Source organism: Cyprinus carpio, chromosome B1 (assembly GCF_018340385.1).
Source record: "Cyprinus carpio isolate SPL01 chromosome B1, ASM1834038v1, whole genome shotgun sequence".
In the NCBI taxonomy this organism is placed as follows: domain Eukaryota; kingdom Metazoa; phylum Chordata; class Actinopteri; order Cypriniformes; family Cyprinidae; genus Cyprinus; species Cyprinus carpio.
In genome coordinates, this window is record NC_056597.1 from 1,978,690 (window position 1) to 1,997,991 (window position 19,302).

General features: G+C 35.0%; 2 protein-coding genes across 2 annotated transcripts; one reads left to right on the forward strand and one right to left on the reverse strand.

The window, feature by feature from the left end:
• Nucleotides 1-3,275: 3,275 nt before the first annotated feature.
• On the forward strand, nucleotides 3,276-8,433 carry LOC109092929 (annexin A5b). Its single transcript, XM_042716180.1, has 11 exons — nucleotides 3,276-3,431; nucleotides 3,985-4,079; nucleotides 4,188-4,301; nucleotides 4,464-4,554; nucleotides 4,652-4,731; nucleotides 4,924-4,974; nucleotides 5,217-5,310; nucleotides 5,398-5,493; nucleotides 5,812-5,870; nucleotides 7,749-7,871; nucleotides 7,996-8,433. The coding sequence occupies exons 1-11, from the start codon at nucleotides 3,419-3,421 to the stop codon at nucleotides 8,056-8,058; spliced, it is 879 nt and encodes a 292-aa protein (XP_042572114.1). The 5' UTR covers nucleotides 3,276-3,418; the 3' UTR covers nucleotides 8,059-8,433.
• A 5,954-nt stretch (nucleotides 8,434-14,387) lies between these two features.
• On the reverse strand, nucleotides 14,388-16,056 carry LOC109078185 (fibroblast growth factor-binding protein 1-like). Its single transcript, XM_042716181.1, has 2 exons — nucleotides 15,909-16,056; nucleotides 14,388-15,749 (listed from the first exon to the last, which is right to left on the reverse strand). The coding sequence occupies exon 2, from the start codon at nucleotides 15,726-15,728 to the stop codon at nucleotides 15,111-15,113; it is 618 nt and encodes a 205-aa protein (XP_042572115.1). The 5' UTR covers nucleotides 15,729-15,749; nucleotides 15,909-16,056; the 3' UTR covers nucleotides 14,388-15,110.
• Nucleotides 16,057-19,302: the final 3,246 nt, after the last annotated feature.

The window sequence follows — 19,302 nt, forward strand, 5'->3', positions numbered from 1 at the left end:
CGTTTCGCTGTCAAACACTTACAGAATGAAACGATGCTTCTTTATTAGCCAACAATATATGCGACATGTTTCTGGGAACGATGGTACTTTTAATATAAATATGTTTTATGGACTACAACTAAAGAGAGAGTTTAAGTTTTCACAAACCAGCACAAATGTTCAGAAAGAAAGAAAAAACAGTTGTAAATGAGAGCAACGATGACTCATTCGCGTGGGCTAAACGACCCAAAGGGCGTTCCTGTCTGTCTCCCTTTCAGTTTCTCCACTTTTTTATCCTCTCTCTTCCTAATTCCTCTACTTTACCCTTGTTCCGCTGAGTTAACAAACGGATTATTTCCGCTAACGTGGCGGATACTAATAATATTTAATAAAGGACAAAGTCAGTAATGTGATGTTTTGATACTACTATCAGACGTTTATCCTACTGTCAGTACAGGTTAAAAACGTGCATTAAAAACAGACGTGTTTTAAATCACTGTTTTTTCATTGTAGAGTGAAAGCTGCAGTAGCATTGTAAAATAAGTTCTTTTTTAGCTGTTTATACCAGGGAGACTGGAAAACGCTCAGACAGTTGTTGCTGTAGGTAAATTAATATTGCCATCATTTCCATATATTTGGATATGTCAAATATGTTTGTTCACTCTATTGTATGGAAAGAGTCTGAGTAACATGACTCCAACTGGCAGCTCACTGAGCCTTGAGTACTAGGTCAAAAAAGTTAGTGTATGGAAGTAATTGGAGAAATCTGCACAGCATGTTAAGATGTAGGCTATTCAACTATATTGTGGCACAATGCCTTGCTTCTGTTTTGTCAAATGATTAATATAAATTAGCATTCACTTCAGCTTTATCTAGTGAATTGTCACCAAAGCCAGATTTGCAATATCATCTTAATCATAATTTGTTTATTTTGTGTAAAATGTAAATTAAATAACATGAAATGTATCTTGCCATTATGCAAAAGCGGGAATCTGCTCTGTTTGGAGCTAGATTTTGAATGGATGGCTGCAGATAACCAGTTATTCAACTTGTGTTCAACAGAGATATTGATCACATTCCTGTTGCTGAGACATTAATTTAGGCTTGAGACAAACAATACATTTCCTATCCCAAACAACAGAATGTCATTTAGTTTATCTAATAAAAAAGCGGCGAGAAGTAATTGGCAAGGCTTAGTTATATCTGTGTGGCAGACTGCAGCTGATTTAGAGTCGCAAGTTTATATGCAACAGACATGTTCACTGCTTATTGGACAGTTTCTGGGGGCTTAACAGCTTCTGACCTTTGACCTTATATTCTGTGTATATTGGTTTTTTTATGTTGTATTTAAAGATTTTGTCATTTGACCTTATTTTACAAAACAAATACTATTTTGTCTTTTTACTTCCAAATATAACTTTAATTCAATAAGCTACTTGAGGTTTCGTTTTTATTTATTTTACTTAAATACATAAGTAAATTCAAATGGAACTGCCTAAGTAGAAATTAAAGTTAAAAAAACTCAAGTATATTTTACTTAGAACCGTTTGTTATGTTTACAAGGATTCTTTAAGTAAATATCAAAGTTATGATCCCATATTTCCCATCATGCAGTGGGGCATAAATAATTAAAAATGTACACTGTTTTATGGTTGCTTTTGTTGTTAGTTGTTTAGTTTAGTTGTTAGTTGTTGTTTGTTTTAGTAACATGCTGTTTTGTGAGACCTGGAGTTCATTTTCTACTCAAAATGACCCATTCATACTCAAACACTATTCACTGATTGTTACCGTCATTGTGTGTGTTGTACCAAGTTTTGAGGTCTCTGTGTTCATTTGACTATTCATTTTATTGAGTAGGCATATTATCTTAAAAGGATAACAGCCTGTCTACATGCTTACTTGCATGTTTGCAAGTGAATCACATGCTGTAGTAGAATGGTGGTTTTCAAGTATTGCCTTGTTAAAGTAAATTGCATAAACTTGCAGATTTTATTTAATTCAATGTTTGATTTTTACTTAAAATATATGAGTGCAAAAGAAGGAAAAATGTGTACTTTTTTACAGTGATAAGCATTACATGATGTAAAATTTACAAACAAAGAGTCAACAAAATTAACTGGGAATTTCCAAGTAAATTTAACTTAAATATGTCTAATTAAACCTACTAATAATTATGTTTAGGCTTTTACTTGGCAAATGTTTGTAAATTTACTAGCCTTTTCTGAGTGAAAAAAATTAGCAAATGTTTTTTCAAGTAAATCCTACTCCACATTTATTAGCAAAGTTTGGGCTTAACAGCTTTTGACCTTTGACCTTATACTACTCCTGCTGCCACAGAAAGATATGATAAAAATAGTAGGAGTAAAATGCTAATACATGGGTCCGAATTCAGAAACACTGTGTATGGCTGTGTCCAAAATCACATACCCCCTTTGACTAAGTAATTACTTTGAGACTCTGTGTATGTTCTATATAGTATCAATTTAATCCCAAAGTACTACATTTTCCATGGGTTCATTGTCACGTGACCTACCAGCATCAGTTACATCGCTTCACTACCATTCACAAATCCTCTCCTATGGCCTCATGCAACAGTAATGTGCCCATCGTATGCACATTTCAGAATTTCAACAAAAGTTGTAAGTCATCATTTAAGTGTTTAGAATATGGTTTTTAGATTTTTTCAATCTTTTTTGATTTTAATGTTATGGAGGTATTGGTTTTTTTTTGTATTATTTCTTACCTACTATATAGTAGGGAAGATGAGAACAAACCAGTGTGCCTGTGCCTTTTCCTGTCACTCCTTTGTTCCACAAACAAACACCAGTGTTTCTGCATTGAAGTTTATTAAATTGTATGAAAGAATTTGAAAAGGTGTGTGTGATTTACCCAAAAGATCACATGTTCTTACAAGATCTTCACTCCGCGGCGGCGGTACGAGCGGCGGTAGAAGTAACGTTTTGGATGTCCACCTACTTTGAGTGGACAGTAGTATCTCTTTTAAGAAATAGGATGCAGATAATAAGTAAATACTGTATAAACAATACTTGGAAAACAATGTTAAAATAATTTATATATGTGGTGTTGTATGAATTGTATTGTATGTCCACATCCAATTCTGGTATCATCCCCCACCTCCCTAAAACACATGCCAGAGAAGATTTGAGGTAGTTGCTCAAAGTTTCCATGTGGAAAACTACCGCATGTAAAAGTTAAATGCACATTTTCTTAAAGAGTCAGATCACTGGCTGCAGAAGAAATGTGGGTGTGGTTGTGACTCATAGATGCATTACTTAAGTTCCCAAAGTTAAATATATACATACCTTAAAAAGAGAACATGAAACTAACACTTGATTTTTCTAATTAGGCTGGCAGAGGCACAGTGAAGCCCCACAGTGGATTCAATGCTAATAATGATGCTGAAGTTCTCTACAAGGCCATGAAAGGACTCGGTGAGTTTGACAAATGTACTAAATGTTAATTTTGACACATTATTTATCAGTAGACCTTCAAATGCATGTCTATAATACAACAACACAGTATTATATTAATGGAACCAGTATTACTGCAAATTAGAATCTATGATGATGTAGAATAGCAGAAATCTTACACAGTTAGTGTGACTAATTTATTATTATTATTAGGATCAGTTTTACTGCAAATTAGAATCTATGATGATGTAGAATAGCAGAAATCTTACACAGTTTGTGTATAGTAGATAATAGATAGTAGCACAAAAGGTTGTGGGTTTGATTCCAAGGGAACACACTGGTAAAAGAAAAGAAAAAAAAATGTACAGCCTGAATGCACTGTAAGTTGCTTTGGATAAAAGCGTCTGATAAATGTATATTTAGACCTATTAGTAATATTTGCTTGTCTAATCAGTTTAATTAATTCTTATATGGATAAAAGCGTATGTTTTGTGTTTGTTTGTAGGTGTTGGTTATTTTTGTTTTTATTATGTAATGGTCATCAACATTAATAGATTTTTTTTTTTTTACTCAGGCACTGATGAGGCTGCCATTCTCCAGCTGTTGACAGCACGCAGTAATGCACAGCGCCAAGAAATCAAAGCTGCATACAAAACCCTGCATGGAAAGGTAATATCATCAGCATGACTTATGTACTCCTAACACTCTTTAATTTGAATAAATGCAGAACATTTAAAAGATGCATGCATTTCTTTTTTTCTTTTCATTTCTGTTTAGGATTTGGTGGATAATTTGAAGTCAGAGCTGGGTGGGAAGTTTGAGAGTCTGATAGTGGCTCTGATGATTCCTCCCATCATGTATGATGTCAAATGTCTGCGGGATGCTATTAAGGTACATACCAATAACTACAGGGCTGTCAATCATTTGTAAGACAAGAAAACTACTGCTCACAATAGTGTATTTTTTTTTTGTTTTTTTTTGTAAAAGTATTCGTAGAGAAATACACTTCAGATACAGATCAGTGTATATCTGTACATTTGCATTTTGTCTTAGGGTGCAGGCACAGATGAGAAAGTGTTGGTTGAGATCTTGGCATCTAGGTCACCTAATGAAGTCAGCCAGATCAAAAGTTTATACAAGCGAGGTAACTTTGTTTGTTTCGGTTGTGTAATATTAGACTTTGACTTTGTATTCTCATTCTTAGTTCTTTACTTTTGATGATGTCGATATATGTATTATAGAGCATAATGATGACCTGGAGGAAGATGTGTGTGGTGACACTGGAGGTCATTTCCAGAGGATGCTGGTTGTTTTGCTACAAGTATGTAGTCCATAAACAATAAAAATGAAAGTGCAATATTTGTGCAACAATAATGTGTCTGTGTATGTGAGTAGTTCTTATAAAGTGAGACTGGAAATTTCAATCCACTATAAACAGACCTAAGACTTAAGTGTGCTTGTTTTGTCATTTAAAGTATTACTGTTCATTCGATATTATATGATTTCTCTATAGGCCAGCAGACAGCAGGGTTTACAAGAAGACCTCATCCAAAGCGATGCCCAGGTAAGTTTGTATATGTAAGTTCACATTAAGTCCAATGCAACTTAATATTTGCAAATACTTGTTTAAACTAAAGTGGTCATGTTGAGTTATACATGTTTAAACTAAAGTGGTCATGTTGTTTTTCGATGTGGAATAAAAAGTTAATCATCTTTGTTTAAACTAAAGTGGTCATGTTGAGTTAGCTTCAAAATGTTTTGGATGTGGAATAAAAAGTTTTGAAAAACTGTTTGTGTTGGGTGTAGGCTCTGTTTGCCGCAGGAGAACAGAAGTTTGGAACTGACGAAGGCCAGTTCATCACTATACTGGGAAACCGTAGCAATGCTCACCTTAGGAAAGGTTAGTGTGACACATGCATGTAGGTAATAAAATTAGTATTTTTGTTTTTATATAGTCATTTATTTTCTGTTAATGGTTTTTCCGCAGTGTTTGAGGAGTATAGGAAGCTCTCTGGGTATGAAATAGAGGAGAGCATCCAGAGAGAGACATCAGGAACCCTCCAAGAAGTACTGCTGGCTGTGGGTAAGAAATACACAAACATATACACACCTCTGTCAATCAAATATGGTTAATTCTTCAATCAAGTGCAAAATATAATTTTCCTTATTTTAGCACTTTTTATAATTTTATTACAGAGAGAAACTTAAAAAGTATGGGTAGGGACTATGGCCAAAGTAGAGGGGGAAAAATGCAATCTGCCCTTTTTTTTTAAATCATATTAGGAGAGGGAATACTTCTTATAATTGAAGAATCAGCCATATGCAGCACACAGAGTCATGGGTTTTTCTCAATGTGTGTCTGTTTTTGTCTCTTAACACACTCTTTTCTCTGCCTCCACAGTGAAGTGTGCCCGCAGTGTGCCAGGTTATTTTGCCGATAGCCTTTACAGTGCCATGAAGGTGAATCTATATTTTAATATTTATGAACAATAAATATCTTTATATATATATATATATTTATCCTTTTGATTAGAAGATATTCTGAACCAAAAGAAGAAGTGTTATTTTACTATCATTGAAATGCTGTTATATGTATATATATTTTTAAACTTTTTATTTTTGTATTTTCCATTTTAATTTTAAATATTTTTTATATTTGTTGTGTGTTTTGACATTTTTATTATTAATGTTGTTGTTATTATCATCATTATTTTAGTATGTCTGTATAGCAGAGGAGGGCAAACTACAGCCCACAATAGTACACCAAGTTAAACTAAATGAAATAAAGATAAATGTTGCTTTGGCAACTAGCTGAATAAAATGAGTTTATGGTTTAAAAACATTAAAAAAAATTTAATGAGTTTAGTTTTAGTTAAAGGGTTACTCCACCCCAAAATTAAAATTTTGTCATTAATCACTTAACCCCATATTGTTTCAAACCCGTAATAGCTTTGTTCGTCTTCAGAACACAATTTAAGATATTCTGGATGAAAAGCGGGAGGCTTGAGACTGTCCCATAGACTACCAAGTAACAGTGTCAAGGTCCAGGAAAGTATGAAAAGCATCATCAGAATAGTCCATCTGCCATCAGTGATTCAACCGTAACATTATGAAGCAATGAGAATAGTTTTTGTACACGAAAAAAAATAACGACTTTATTCAACAATTCCTCTCCTCTGTGTGTCTCTTCTGAGCAGTACATTTACATTTTTTCTGAGCAGTACATTTACATTTTTACGTATAAGGACAGTCGTTAGTTGCAGCCCTAGAGGAGATTGTTTTCTTCGTGTACAAAAAGTTTTCTCGTCACTTCATAACGTTACGGTTGAATCACTGATGGCAGATGGACTATTCTGATGATGCTTTTCATACTTTCCTGGACCTTGACACTGTTATTTATTTAGCAGTTTATGAGACAGTCTCAAGCCTCCTGCTTTTCATCCAAAATATCTTAAATTGAGTTCCAAAGACGAACAAAGCTTTTACAGGTTTGGAACGACATGGGGATAAGTGATTAATGACAAAATGTCCATATTGGGATGGAGTATCCCTTTAAAGCTGCAGTCCGGAAGTTTTGCCTCTTTTTCGCCATCTCTGTTTGAAAACCTGCAATTTCAGCTGTTTGCGAAATTATCTTAATTGCATGGGTTGTGCGCAGGTGTTGTGTTGTGCCCATTTTTGACCCCCTGCCAAATTATTACCCCTCTCGTTGAAATCGCTATCTGATTGCGATTCACAGCAGCATGCTTGAATTTCCCGTGAAAACCTACCCGTACCACTTAAATTAGAAAACATTATTATAAGCTAACCGCCATGAATCGGGCTAAATGAAGGCAGGCTTACTGGGGGCGGCTGTGGCCTAATGGTTAGAGTGAGTTTACCGTTATGAATTGTTCTTGGTGGAGGTTGTGTTATTGTGGTTAGTTGTTTAGGTGGGAGGGAGTGAATGAACAGTGCTGTCTTCCACCCTCAATACCATGGCTGAAGTGCCCTTGAGCAAGGCACTGAACCCCTAGTTGATCCCCGGGCGCTGGATATATAGCTGCCCGCTGCTCCAGGTGTGTGTTCACAGTGTGTTCACTTCTCACTGCTGTGTGTGTGTGCACTTGGATGGGTTAAATGCAGAGCACCAATTCCGAGTATGGGTTACCATACTTGGCAAATGTCACGACTTTCACTTACACACTAGTTTTGAACACTGGCTGGTTATGTACTTGCTCAAATAATGATTTTGGTTCATTTTTAACCAAAAAAAATGTTATGGGCTGCAGCTTTAACTATAATAATAATAACCCCATGCAAAGAACTTACCTGCTTTAATTTTCATTCATCCTGCAGGGAGCAGGCACTGATGACAAGACATTGATTAGGATCATGGCTTCCCGCAGTGAGGTGGACATGTTGGATATACGTGCTGAATTCCGCAAGAGGTTTGCTACCTCTCTGCACAAAATGATTCAGGTATACTCATGCATACAGGTGTTAGTATTTAGCAATTAATGCCTTATAAATTTTATTCTTTATCCACATCACTGAAACTGAATCTTCTCTCATCTTTCCCTTAAATCTCTTTCCGTTACCACAGGGTGATACTTCAGGTGACTACCGTAAAGCCCTGCTGCTGCTGTGTGGCGGTGATGATGCATAAACCCTGCCACCCTCTCTGCCTGGGTCAGATCCCATGACTCCCATCTCTGGGGCTGGTCTATGGGACGAGGGCATAGTCCCCTTCTGAACCCAATTGAGGACAAATTACAAAAACATGACATTCCAAATCAAAAGAAGGATCTCTTGTCGAACTGTGAAGATGCTCTGCATAGCACAGAATTACTTAATTCAAATGAGCAAATTTTGGCATTTATATTTCATGAAATGCATAATTGATTTAGAGAGGAAGAATATTTTAGTATAAACTTCAAAAATATTATCTTTTCCATATTCAAAGACTCAGAGAAAAACATAATAACCCTTCTCTGCTTGTCTTGTACAGTCTATCATAGAAAAAAAGACAGTTTTACTCATTTCTTTTTAAAGATGAAAACTCAAGCCTTATGATTTTATTAATTTTTTTTTAATGTTGATTAATATAGAATTCTTGTAGTTTATGAAGATATATTTTATATGCATTCAACAATTTTTTACTTATTTATTGTTTGTATACTTTATAACAACCAGTCTCATAATTGGCATCGTTAGCAAGTTTATTTAACTGTTGGTCTGTCTGAGTATGTTTTAAACTAGATTTGTGGTAGTTAAAGGAAAGGTTTACTGTAGTTTATTTCTTCAATATTCCACTCTTAAAGTTAAACATATTGCCAATGATTGGCACATTGATATATAATTAAACCCACCAAATTAAGCTTAACAAAATATTTGTCCTCTTAAAGCTTATTAATATTCATTAAATGAGTAGTTCACTTTCAAATTAAAAATTCTGTCATCATTTACTCACCACCCACTCATTCCAAACCTGTATGAGTTTCTGTCTTCTGTTGAAACTCAAAAGAAGAAATTTTGAAAATGTTGGGATCTGAACAGTTGATGAGCACCATAGTATTTTTTTTTTCCTACTATGGAAGTCAGTGGTGCTTATCAACTATTCGGATCCTATAATTTTTCAAAATATATTTTGTTTTAAACAGATTTTGTGTTCTACAGAAGATAGAGTTTTGTAAAGTTTTGGTGGTGGTTGGTTGTTGGTAGATTTTTTATTGTGTTTGTGAACTACTCCTTTAAAAACTAAAGAAAATGGTGCTACTTACTAAAATGTTTTAATATTTCATTGCCATAATGTTCACAATAAACGATGAAGTAAAAGCAAATAGTCTCCTGTGTGACTGATGACATCATGACAACTGGGCTGTTTTGTGCATTTGTTGTCGTAAAGCAATTTACCTTTTTAGCGTAATTTTGCTCACCAAACGTACACACTACCAGAACGGATTAGTCAGTGTACCATCAAATCGGCGTAGATATCCTTGTGGACTGTGCCGACATACAGCTACAGCGTCCTGAGTTTGAATCCTGGCTCGAGGTTGGAATTTGCAGAAATGATTATACAGCGTCCTGAGTTTGAATCCTGGCTCGAGGAAGTTTTTTTAAAAAAAAAAAAAAAAAAAAAAGAATAATTTTATTATGATAATTTTTTTTATTGTTTTTTGATATTCTCCTTCAATTTTTTTTTTTTTTTAAACTTCAAGTTCTTTAGTTGCTTTAAGTTGAAACAGGCAAAACAAAATTATAATTTCATATTGTTGGACGTTGGTGGACAATTAAAATGTGATAATGAAAATACTTGACTTTCAGTGCGCTATAGGTCAATATTGGCCAAAGGGAGGTGCTGTAGTCAAAGAATGATCTGAAAGAGCAGACGGAAGGCATCAAATTGCCTACAGTTAAATAATTAAGGAATTATATGATTAATGCTTACCGGTTTGCGACTACATTACATGTAGTTTGTTAGTTGTTGAAATATGAATATGCTCTAATAATGGTCCTATTGTTTGGCGAAGTAAGGATCATAATGTTATCCTTTTCCCTTGGCAAGGTACAGTAAAATAAATTTCCAGGAAAATTGATGCTCGGCTTGTAGTTCTTTCTTGTATCACTATAGGCATATTGGAGAATGTACTGCAAGTGTAAACAAGCTTCATTCACACCTCCTCAAAAAAATTAAGGGTGATGTACATGTAATTATTTAGTTCTGCTTGTGGATGTGTGCTTCAGAGTTTGTCAACTAAATAAGTTTCATAGAGACTAGTTTTGATTATAGACCCTTATGTATGTCACTTCCATCCTCAGCCAATAGATAGGAGCAGATGTTGTCCCAATAGGTTGTGACTTCATAGTAGGATTTCGGCCAATCGAACTGTCTGAATTCAGGGGTGGGACTGTCAGGCCACCTCAGCTGAGACTTAGGTCTCTGCAGAGCAAAAGTGGGCGTTTATGACCATGGGTGTTTTCAAACTGCTGGGTGTTTCTAAATCATGCAACCAAAATGATCCCCCTTACCTAACCCCACCCCTAAACCTACCATCACTATGACGTCACCCAATCAGGTATCATGTTCTAAAAACATCCTGATCTGGTAACTCCCATTACTTTCCTGCAGTGACCTATACTTGGCCTCAGCCACACAAAGCAACAGTGAATGTTAAATCCAGCCCACCAAACAATACACACCTCTGATGTGTGTGAATGAATGAAAGCGAGGAAGCATTACTGTCATGATAAATTAAGTTTGTATGTTGGCAGTTTTAAGGTAATGACACAATATATGTGTTGTTATGAATGCATTCGTGACATTTAGATGTTTATATTCGGTATTTGTGGAAACTTTGTAGATGACCCCATGCATCTGTTAGTTTGTGGAAAGGTAACCCCCTTTCCACAAGGAAACTGTGTGACTTTGATCTCTTCTTCCGGCAAACCAGGTGCAGCAGTAGTCATGTAAGAACATGATCTTTAAAAAGGAAGAGCTATTCTACACACACACATTCGCAAATATGTGTGTGCAAAGAATTTGCTCACTTCCAGTGAATACCTGGGTCTGTTTGAGCTGCAACTTGAATAGACTTGAAACTTCCCTATACACACACACCCACACACTAATGTCTGAACTGTATTTGATACTATGAGAGGTGCACTGTTTTCCTGCCTAACTCTTCTTTTGGCTTAAAGAGATTATAGAGTTTATCCGAATGTTAAATGAGCTCATATATTAGGTACAGCTTTAAGATTCACCTCTATTCCTCTACATTTCAGTTCAGCCTAAATGGTGTGTGTGCAGAAATATGTGAAGGTTTTATCAGTAATATTGAATTCATGGTCTCCCACTTAATGCAATATAAAAAATTCTTCCTTGTCCTTCCTTGTGTGGAGGACATATGCACTAGTCTGACTAACTTTATCCTGGACGCTTTGATTAAATTCATGCAAGTTGGATCATTTCAAATTTTACCTTGATTTTTGGTGTGATTTAGAATCCAGCCCTCAATGGGTTGTTGATTTTGTTTCCATTGACCACTGTCACATTTTATTCTCAACGAATTACACAATGTATATAAGTAAAGATTTCCAACTTATATTAACTTATAATATTTATACTATTTTGTATTATAATAACTTATAATATTTCGCTCATTGAGATTCAGTGTGTGAATTGAGTGTTCACTCATTTTTTAGCACTGTATATATATGTATGTGTGTTTACACTCACACTACTGTTCACAAGTTTTTGTTTGGCAAAGACAAATTGAATTGATCCAACTTGACAATAATGAGCACAAACATTTCCAATGTTGATAATAATAACAAATGTTCCTTGAGCACCAAATAACTATGATTTCTGAAGAATCATATGACACTAAAAAACAGAGTAATAACTGCTGAAAATTCAACTTTGCCATTACAGGAATAAATTACATTTTAAAATATATGAAAACAGAATTCAGGTATTGTCAGTTGACATTATATTTGACATAATTATATGACAAATGTTACTGACAGAAAGATATTACAAGATATATTAAACATAGCATTTTCAAAATAGTAAGGTCCAAAAACCTGGTCTTGATGCCTGATCACATGATCTTAAACTTTGACCGTTTACTGTGTTGACATTCAGTGGTGTTGGAATGAAATGTGGTGTGATTACACAAACTGTTAAGTATAAATTGCACAATATAAATATTGTTTTGGGTTTGTGTAGGAAAGATAGAAAGAAAAACAGCAGTAACTGTTATCAGAGTGTTTCTTATTGGCCATGGGCATGATATGATCCACATTATAGGCCAATCAAAAATGTGCTCATGTATTCTTGTGTATGTGTGTGCAAATTGTAATAAATAATAAGGATTTATTTCTACTTAAAATCATTCTAACAAGTAGTAGTAATCATAGACACTTGTTAATTTGATGTCTGCATTATTCCTCGTTTTATTCCAAACGTTTTTTGGGGAACTATTCCTTTAAGTATTAAATGTCAAATCAGTAGGAAGTAAATCTCTTTAAGATGTATGTATGAGCTTTCCACTGATCCTCTTTCAATCCAGTGCTGTAGACCTGTTGTTTATGCTTCTTGCTCATCACGTGCACATCTGCACCATCTGCTGTATTACACGTTCACACATGCTAGACCACTTTGAGGATTTATCACAGAATAGACATGTATGTTCAGCTTTTGTGCGTGTCCGCCTGAGTGCCCATGGGAAACTAAAATGAAAGAAAAAGTATTCTTACTAAAGGAAATGTCATGGACGGTCATGTGACAGAGCAATTATTTGGCCTTTAGATGAAAAGAATGAGTTTCATTATGGGTTTAGTTATATAATGTAACATTTTCCACACTTCAGTGGGAATGGAACATTTCATGAGATCTTTTGTAGGACGGGAAAGGTACGCGCGCGCGTGTGTGTGTGTCACATCCAGTCAGTCTTTGGAAATGTGCCTGTGTGTGTTTTAAAGTCTTGGCTATTGATTAGGGTGGACTATTTCAGTTTGGTATGATTTTTATTTTTTATCTAAAGGGACAAGATGTTTTAGAATAAAGGTACCTTTCTGAAATCTGCATTCTTAGAAATCATACTTGGGAAGAAAAAAAAACATATAGCCTACCATTTTTACGCTAATGCACTACAGCTATATGTAATAAAAAACATATAGCCTACCATTTTTACGCTAATGCACTACAGCTATATGTTTATTTGTAATTAGGTTTTCCTGACAGTATAAAAAAATGCCTGGGTGAAGTTTTTCGACCTGTAATTACAGAATAGCTTTAATCTCTTCTGTAAGTAACACGAAAGATTACATATTAACCATAGACAGGGAGCCAAATTATGAATGCACAGTGACAAAGTATCTCCAAAAACAAATGTACACACATTACAAACCCTTGCCTTTTTGACCCCAAAGGATGATTTGTCACATGTGTTGATATGATGTCATATAAATGGAATGTATTAATTACTTGATTATTGTCAAGGTTCCATTTGAGAACATACTTTATATTGAAACCCCTAACATAAGTTTAATTCTCACTTTTATTTTTCATCATCAGTGTATTTCATTATATAATTTTATAAATACAAACAACTTTATGCTATTAGATTCTATATATATGAGGGGCCAAAAAAGTGTCAAAATTTACTGGTATTATTATACTTGTGTGGACATTTGGTCCTCATAACGTTGGAAATAACAGGTACACACACACACACACTCATAGGCTACTGCCAAGAATGCTGTTACAAGGGCAAAGTATCAATGACACGTTCCAGCTTCTATTCTCAGATTACTTTAGTCAACACACAAACACACACGCACACACACACACACACGCACACACACACACACACACACAAACACGCACGCACGCACGCACACACACACACACACACACACACACACACACACACACACACTTCCATGTTTTATGGGGACTCTCCATAGGCATAATGTTTTTTACACTGTTCAAGCTGTATTTTCTATCCCTTTACCTTAACCCTATCCCTAAACCTAACTTTCTGCATTTTCAGATTTTCAAAAAAACAAACAAACAAACAAACAAACAAACAAACAAAAAAAAAAAAAACAATTCTGTGTGATTTATAAGCTGTTTTCTTCATGGGGATCCAAAAATGTCCCCACAAGGTTTCAAATTTATGGTGTACTATCCTTGTTGGGTCATTTGCTCCCCATAATATAGGCGATACCTGGTTGGTTTAGTGGCAGACAGTTTTGTGTTCTCTCAATCTAGGTTACACTGACCACCATAGTTAGTTTGAGATTAAGTGGTAGTTTCTTATGGTTAAATTTTGGATGTTTATCACTTGTTTAGGCTGATTATATGTTTGTGTGATTTTAACTATATTATATACCTTTAAAATTCCCAAATGAAAATCCAAATAAAATGCTATTTTTGTTAATAATCTCTGCCTCAAAGCTGCATTTTAAATGAAACATCTTGTGGTCATTTCACAAGAAAATGGGGTGTCTTACATAAAAATATTTATTTTGCATGTCATAAATACAGTTACAATGCAATGAGTCTTGTATTTTACAGTAGACTGGCGAAAATAGGCTACATTTGCTGTGTAACAACATCTGGATACTAAAACGAGATGATGATGAAGGTCATCATCCAATTGATTATTTTGAAAAACAAATGTACATATTTGCAAATTTAACTGTTAAAGCACAAAAGTAAAAATGATTTAAAGGGCTTTTTTAAAATCAAATTGAAAGATATAAAACAATTGATTTATAACCTAATGACCATAAAAGTAGCAACAAAAAGTCACTGGGGTCGTCCCACCCTAGGGTTCTATTTAAACTTTTCTCTTCGAAATAAAAAATCTCCAAACATCTAAATTATTTACTTTTCCTACATCCCTCAAAATGCCCCTATAATAAATAAATGAAAACGTAATATTCAACATAATATAAATAGACATATCACTATTATCCGATTAAATGTCATCATTAAAAACTGTAAATGTGTAATGAATAAATTTAATGACACTATGGTCAAGACAAAAACTACAAGTGGTGGGAACAAGCACATCTTGACCCACCTTCCCAATTGTCAGAATCAGTACAGTACATTTTTGAGTTTACAATAAAAAAAGCGATGTTTTACACCTTTATCAGTAGTAGCCTATAACAGTACCCACAAAAGCATACATACACGTCGCGCGCTTAGCAGTCTCCGCTCTGGATTACAGTGAAGAGAAACGCGCAGAGACTCGCCCAGGAATCTCCGCACTTCTCTTTAGCTACCTCGCTGTGGTCAACGCGCTCCGTGCACTTTCGCTTAGTGTCCGGAGGCGTTGTGTTCGTGGCTATCGGCGTCTTCTCTGTCTTGGGGGGTTTCGCTTGTGACGTTTCGGAGAGTTTGAAATGCGCATCCAGCGGCGCGCGCTTACACATGCCCGCTCGGATCATTGCGCGCGGATCCACGCAAAGTTTCTTCTGTTTTTTAACTGATCTGGCGATTTGTTTCCAATATCCCTCGGGATTAGACCCATATTCGGTGCACGTCGCTGGCTTTGCAGTATATTTACAGGTGAATCCATCCCCGTTTCCAGGCTTGCATGTAACAGTCATGGTGTACTTGTCCTCTCCACGTGCCACCCACGAACACTGCGCCTTGTCCTTGGTTGTGAACTTTCCTTTTTGTACAGAAATGTTATTATCACCTCGGCTCTCCTGCCTCCTTTCTTTCCTCCTCGCTCCCTTGATGCTTTCAGCAGTGAAGATGAGCTGTGAAAGACACGCGAGGAACAGCAGGAGCGCGAGAGTCCCACGGAGAGACATATCCTTCAGTGACGCAACGATCTAAGAAATATTAATTATGAAATTAAATACGATATTATGTAATTTCTTACATTTTAAAAGATGACAGGCTTGTAGTAAATAAGTTATATATTTTTATAAGGTAAAAAATCAAATCCCATACAGGACTTTGATTAAGACCAAAAAGTTAATTGATCTTACCAATCAGAGTTACGAGGACAGGTGTGTGATGAGATTCCCTGACTAGTTTACGTCAAAATGAACTCACTCGTGGTATTTATGTCAAGTGACACACCCACTTACTACAGGACAGTCAGATTCTTTCACATGAGAAAAGCCCTTTAATGAGCTCTTGCACACATGCAGGAATCCACTGCTTACGTCATTCATATATTTGCATTTTTAGAGGGTGCTGAACTGAAAGATAGGAATTGCAAAGCTGTCATGTCGTTGGGGGCTTTTTTATCCCTTGAGTTTAAGTACCACAGGTTTTGTATTTCTTTTTGGAACTGATTGATAGGCTTCATTGATCTGAGCTTATGCACCTCCGATTTTGAATGAAACAAAAAGCATTGTTTGTGGATAATGTTGGCAATGTTCACCATAATGTTGAAAGAAGACAAGATCGAATCCAATATTTGTTGTTTATATAGCAAAATGACAATCCTCTCTGGATCAAATTGACCAGAACACAACATAAGGGTTATTAAAATATTAAAGTAGGTGTTGGTTCATGCTCAGAAACACTAAATTTCATAAAAAAATTGATTATGGGCCCAGAACCCCTAAACTGAGAGCAAGGTACTGCAACTGTAAATGGATACAAACATATTGCATTTGGATGTTTGCCAATAATTAACAATTATATGAACTACAATAATAAAGTAAATGATCACTGCAATTTGCCTGTAAATACAGCAATAATTCATTTGACATTTTTGGCACATGAGGAGACAGACAGATAGCAGCAGATGTAAGAGGGCGCAGCAAAAGTTACTAATTTTTTCCAAAGTATGTATGGTATTGTGTATGGTATTTATTTATTTTATTTTAATATTTGGGTTCTCGGGCTTCCAAACTAATGGTCCCCTGGGGCCTCACAAGACCACAACATGTTCCTGAATTCCATAGGCATGCTCTATGGTTGCATATCCTTAAAACCATTATGCTTGTGTAATATGTCCTGGTATGTAAAAATGTTTTGTTAAAGGGTCATTGTGAGAGTGCACTCATGTGGTAGGGGTCCCATGTGACTGTGTCTTTGTGGCCTAATTCTATAGTTTAACTGCCACTTCACCCCCTCTCTCTTAATATCAGTTTAATGTGCTTTATTGATTTTTTTGTCCATATTTCATTTGTGCACACACAGTGTAAAATAAGTAATAGTAGTGCAAAAACAAAATGATAATAATTCATGAAGTGTTAGTAACTTATGGAATGTTAACTGGAATTTAATGAATTTAGGTCACTGAAGGGGAGGGAGTTAGAAATGGGGTACAGAGAGAGTTAAAAAATGTATTTGTATATGCATTCAGGTTTTTACATGATTAATTATTAACTAAATTGGAAATAAAATGAAATGGGAAAAAAAAATCTAAATTTAACTGTAATATACGTATATATGCACACTGGAGATTTGTTTGAGTCATGAATAATGAGTCATCCATGAAAGTCCAGTTTCCTTGTGCATCTTCATTACTTATTTACCAAGGGATCAAGAGATGAAGATAACTTTTACAACCAAGCAATATTTTCTTTGTAGTTACAGCTACATCAGTGTTAGTTATCAGTAATGTATAATGATCTCTCACACATGCATCGATAAAGCCAAATGTGCATTAATGAGTGTGTGTGTGTGATGGTTTTATTGATAATGTGCATGTGTCTGGTGTAGAAGCTTATGAGCTCATCTTGGAATTCCATCATAAAAATGGTTTGGTGCTTATTGATTTGGTGACCTTTATTCCACTAATGGCCAATGGCAAATTTTACAGAAAGCGCCTGGGCTGAGTAAGTGGATATGAGATTCCAGGTTTTTGCAAATTTGCTTAGTTAAAAAAAATATATGGTTGGATTAATAATATTTTGGTGGTGCTAAATGATATAGTATAATATAGTCAATGAATTAATGAGGCACTTGTGCCTCACTGAAGAGGCTGTGGGGAACTTAAGGCAGAAAATATTGTGCTACACTGACATAGAGCATGAGTTATGTCTGTAGGGTGTGTTTGTGTTAGGCAGGTGTGTCAGCTTCCAGCTGTGCAACATATTCAGATCATAACATTTTGATTACAGGGATCTAAAGGGATTTGAGCTCTTTGTAATACAAATACATGTATTCTTATTTCTTTTGGTTAAATGTTTGCTGAGAGCTTATGGAATATACTATAAAAAAGAAGCTGTCTGTAGATCATCATGACAGTGTGACATTTAGAAATTCCAGTCTGTCTTTGTAGCTCTAGGGTTTAAGGTTTGGCTGATTAGCACAGCCCCTGCAAGCAGATGACTTAAAGGGACTTAAAGGGATAGTCTACTTATCATTTACTCATGTCATTCCAAAATGTGTGCATATCTATCTTCTGTTGAATCATGCAGAATACGAAAGAAAATAGAATGTTGATAACCAAACAGTTTTGGTTCCCCAATCACTTTTAGTGTATTTTTTTTTTTATTTAATTTTTTTGTCAATGGGAACCAAATTGTTTAGTGACCAGCATTCTTCAAAATATCTTCTTTTGTGTTTCACAGAAGAAAGAAAGTCACACAGCTTTGGAACAACAACAAGAGTGAGCGTAATGACAGAATCTTCATTTTTGCATAGACGTTCCCTTTAACTATGCTATTTGGTATTAAAAGTATCTTTCTCCATTGACTGACATTCAAATTAGTTGTGTATGACTAAATATAAATTATATATTTTTACAAGTAAAATATAAGTTGCTAATGTTTAATTATAGTATTGTTGATGTTTTACCAGTGTCCGATTCTATTTCGAGGGCTTTTAAAATTGCTGCCTTTTACTGGACCTCCATTAAAAAAACAACAACATTAAATTCATATGGGTCTTGTAACCAGTTAATCTGAGTCTTTTTAAATGACATGTATCATTGCCTCCTAGTGGTGTTGATGTGCTCTGACATGTCGAGTGAAACAAAAATCTTGCTTGTTTCAGTTGGGTTTGGAACTGCACCGTCTCCCCCATTTTGAATGATTTTTGTTTATTAATATTTACTTGGAATCTTTGCTAATCAAATTATATCAGCTCAGGATTATTATTTTTTTTTTCTAAAAATAATTTAGTTGTAAATTAACATGCAACTAGAACATGAGATTAAGAGTATTCTGAATGCTCAAATTATTGTGAAAAAATGATTCTAACACAACTATTGTTCTTATGTGCATCACTGAATGTCTACTTCATTGCATTATCTACAGTACTTTAATATGAAAGCAAGCACAAAAAAGTAAAAAAAATAAAATATTTTTATTCAGACACGGTACACAGAATTAAGAAATATGTTTTTTTTATTAAACAACATAGTACAAATGTATTTCTTTCATTCTTGTTGTCTCTTAGCATGTACATTGACTCGTA

What these genes read in the sequence shown, in the direction of transcription:
- LOC109092929 (XM_042716180.1), top strand. An exon ending in CAAAAGTTTATACAAGCGAG is followed by an intron (nt 4,555 to 4,651) that starts GTAACTTTGTTT and finishes TATGTATTATAG; the next exon opens with AGCATAATGATGACCTGGAG. An exon ending in CTCTGCACAAAATGATTCAG is followed by an intron (nt 7,872 to 7,995) that starts GTATACTCATGC and finishes CCGTTACCACAG; the next exon opens with GGTGATACTTCAGGTGACTA.
- LOC109078185 (XM_042716181.1), bottom strand. Translation starts at nt 15,728, where the DNA reads ATGTCTCTCCGTGGGACTCTCGCGCTCCTGCTGTTCCTCGCGTGTCTT.